The sequence below is a fragment of the Zingiber officinale genome, chromosome 11A (genome assembly GCF_018446385.1).
Source record: "Zingiber officinale cultivar Zhangliang chromosome 11A, Zo_v1.1, whole genome shotgun sequence".
Classification (NCBI taxonomy): Eukaryota; Viridiplantae; Streptophyta; class Magnoliopsida; order Zingiberales; family Zingiberaceae; genus Zingiber; species Zingiber officinale.
The window spans coordinates 67,162,990-67,165,835 of NC_056006.1; the positions used below are offsets into that span (position 1 = coordinate 67,162,990).

At 40.3% G+C, this 2,846-nt stretch overlaps 1 protein-coding gene across 2 annotated transcripts; it reads left to right on the forward strand.

The window, feature by feature from the left end:
* Positions 1-817: 817 nt before the first annotated feature.
* Positions 818-2,253, forward strand: LOC122032728 (non-functional NADPH-dependent codeinone reductase 2-like). 2 transcript variants are annotated; one of them, XM_042592042.1, is made up of 3 exons: positions 818-1,268; positions 1,340-1,766; positions 1,857-2,253. In XM_042592042.1, exons 1-3 carry the CDS (start codon positions 955-957, stop codon positions 2,079-2,081), a joined length of 966 nt encoding a protein of 321 aa, XP_042447976.1. In that variant the 5' UTR covers positions 818-954; the 3' UTR covers positions 2,082-2,253. The 2 variants fall into 2 exon arrangements, with proteins under 2 accessions (XP_042447976.1, XP_042447977.1); XM_042592043.1 differs by having other exon boundaries at positions 821-1,268; positions 1,343-1,766.
* Positions 2,254-2,846: the final 593 nt, after the last annotated feature.

Genomic DNA, 2,846 nt, shown 5'->3' on the forward strand with positions numbered 1-2,846 from the left:
TAGTAAATCTAGCATACCTATTAGGACAAACACTAACAATAGAGGTTAGAGTTTTTCGCAATGAGACTCAACATAAATAACAAATAAATAATATTTTTTATCAATTTATTCCTTGCTTATTGGTAGCCCTTCAAATTCTTTTTAAAAGTCTCGTTCCTTGGTTTCCACCCATCACTACTCCATCAAACCTATATCAATCAGCATCTCAAAGGCAATAGCTGACTAGTCAACGAAAATACCATTCTATTAATTTCTAAGTAGACTTAGTCATCAATTGACTAGATAGATAACATATATTTACTATAATTCATTTTCAGATAATCTATCCCAAAATTTGTGTGTCCCTATGTTCCTTTTATCAAATGGATGGATTAAATTATATCTTAAAAATATAATACATATTATAACTATCCAATTAATGAAGAGAGATGAGGACATAAAAATCTTAGATAGAAAACCTGATTTCAAAGAAATTAGTATAATTTACTTTCAATTAATCGGAATTTAGCTGTCTTTCATCACAAAGTTTTATCCTTTAAATATAAATCCGTTATATTAATGATCTTTTTAATATCAATCTCATAAATATAGAGAGAAATATATATATATTATATATAGACATCAAATTTATAATAAGATAATTCTAGATCGTTAAATTTTAAAAATCGATTTATAATCATTACGTAATTTACGTCATAGATATTATAGGTTGATCGTCTCTCCAATGTCACGAGGACAGCCTTATCCCTTCAAGCTTCTAGATGCACCGGCCTTTTAAATGTTTTCTCTTGTATAATTTAATTATTTTCCACGCTCATTCCGTGAGGCATTGAATGCCTCGTACCATCTGTGATTTATTGTAACCCTTGAGTGGCTCTTGAGAATTCAGATAATTAGTTCAGTCCAAGAGGCAGAGAGGCAGAGGCAGAGGCAGAGGCAGAGAGGCAGAGAAAAATGGGATCGGTATCAATACCGGAGGCGAAACTAAACTCCGGTCACGCCATACCCGTCGTCGGCATGGGGACGGCGTCGTACCCGATAGCGACGCCGGAGACCTTCCGCACGGCAATACTGGAGGCCATCGCCCTCGGATATCGCCACTTTGACACCGCCTCTTTCTACGGCACGGAGCAACGCCTGGGCGAGGCTGTGGCCGAGGCCATCCATCGAGGCCTCGTCAAGCGCGACGATCTCTTCATCACCTCCAAGCTCTGGTGCACTGACGCCCACGCCGACCGCGTCCTCCCCGCTCTTCGCCAGTCCCTTCGGTAGACAGTTCATACGAAGCTTTTTTTTATTCTTTTTTTTCCCCCCGTAAAAATTAAGAATGTGTTGTCAGCAGAACTCTGCGACTCGAATACATCGATCTTTACCTGGTGCACTGGCCTTTAAGCATGAAACCGAAAGACTCCAAATTCCCCGTCGACAAGGAAGACTTTCTCCCCATCGATCTCAAGGCAGTTTGGGCGGCGATGGAGGAGTGCCAGAGGACGGGTCTCACCAAATCCATTGGAGTCAGCAACTTCTCTTGCAACAAACTGGAGCAACTCCTCTCCACGGCTTCAATTCCCCCTGCTGTGAACCAGGTAGAAATGCATCCTGTTTGGCAACAGAGGAAGCTGGTGCCGTTTTGCAAGGAGAAAGGGATCATGATCTGTGCCTATTCTCCGCTGGGATCCAACGGAACTCCATGGGGTTCCAACAAGGTCATGGAATGTGATGTGCTGAAAGAGATAGCGCTCGACAATGGCAAATCCTTAGCTCAGGTTAGTACTGTCCATTTCTCTTTCTTCTGCATATGACTTTGTGGCTTTATCTTCTAATAAGTGTGTGCTTGTGGGTGCTGTAATTAGCAGATCTCATTGAGGTGGTTGTTTCAGCAAGGCGTGGGCATCATCGTTAAAAGCTTCAGTAAGGAGAGAATGGCAGAGAACATGGACCTATTTCGGTGGAAACTGAGGGACGAAGATTTGCTGAAGATTAGCACAATACCGCAATCGAGAGGACTTACTGGAGATAACTTTGTGTCCGTTAATGGCCCTTATAAGTCGATCGAGGAACTGTGGGATGGAGATGTTTGATCGTCCTGAGTTGCTTTAGCTTCACAATATGCCTGGTTGTTTCTATCAATTGACGATGTGGTTTTTTAAACCTTAACTGCACTTGTTACTGGCAATCTATCATGTAGTTCTTCACTTTGGGTGTTTTACTAAAACAGTAGAATAAAATGTTGGATCATTATTGATGTACTCAGTCTCAGGGATAGTGATTATTTATCTGTTAAGATACTTAGATAATTTAAAGCTGGATTGTGGATTGTTAACTTTGTCTTGAGATGTCGAATTTCTGAGCCAGTTGTTGCCAAGTCGTTGAGTGTTGAGTTGATAATCTCTAGCTCTCCGCATTGAAGGTTAGACCAAGTTGGTAGATTGTTTAGAAAACGGTTGCCTCATATCATCAAGTCCCAGTCGAGTCCGAGTAGCTGTCAAGTCAAGTCGGCCGAATGCTATGAGTGTCGAGTTGAGATGCAAGTTGTCCAAGTTGATGTCGAGTGCAGTCAAGTCGGGACGCAAGAGATACAGAATACTCGAGAAGTAATCTTGAATTAATGTCACAGTTGAATCAGGAATGAGATCATCTGACTATTTCTATCGACCATCCGACTATTTCTATCGACGATTACAGATTCTCATTAATTATATTAATGCATCCGTTATATTTGAGAAAAAAAATAATTTACTCAAATGACAAAATGTTATATTCAAAATGTTAGTTAATATACTAGCTTTGAATTTGTACCCCTGGCATCTAGTGTGAGAGAACCTCTTCTCATATAATTATTCACA

What these genes read in the sequence shown, in the direction of transcription:
- LOC122032728 (XM_042592042.1), top strand. Translation starts at nt 955, where the DNA reads ATGGGATCGGTATCAATACCGGAGGCGAAACTAAACTCCGGTCACGCC. An exon ending in GCTCTTCGCCAGTCCCTTCG is followed by an intron (nt 1,269 to 1,339) that starts GTAGACAGTTCA and finishes ATGTGTTGTCAG; the next exon opens with CAGAACTCTGCGACTCGAAT. An exon ending in ATGGCAAATCCTTAGCTCAG is followed by an intron (nt 1,767 to 1,856) that starts GTTAGTACTGTC and finishes TGTAATTAGCAG; the next exon opens with ATCTCATTGAGGTGGTTGTT.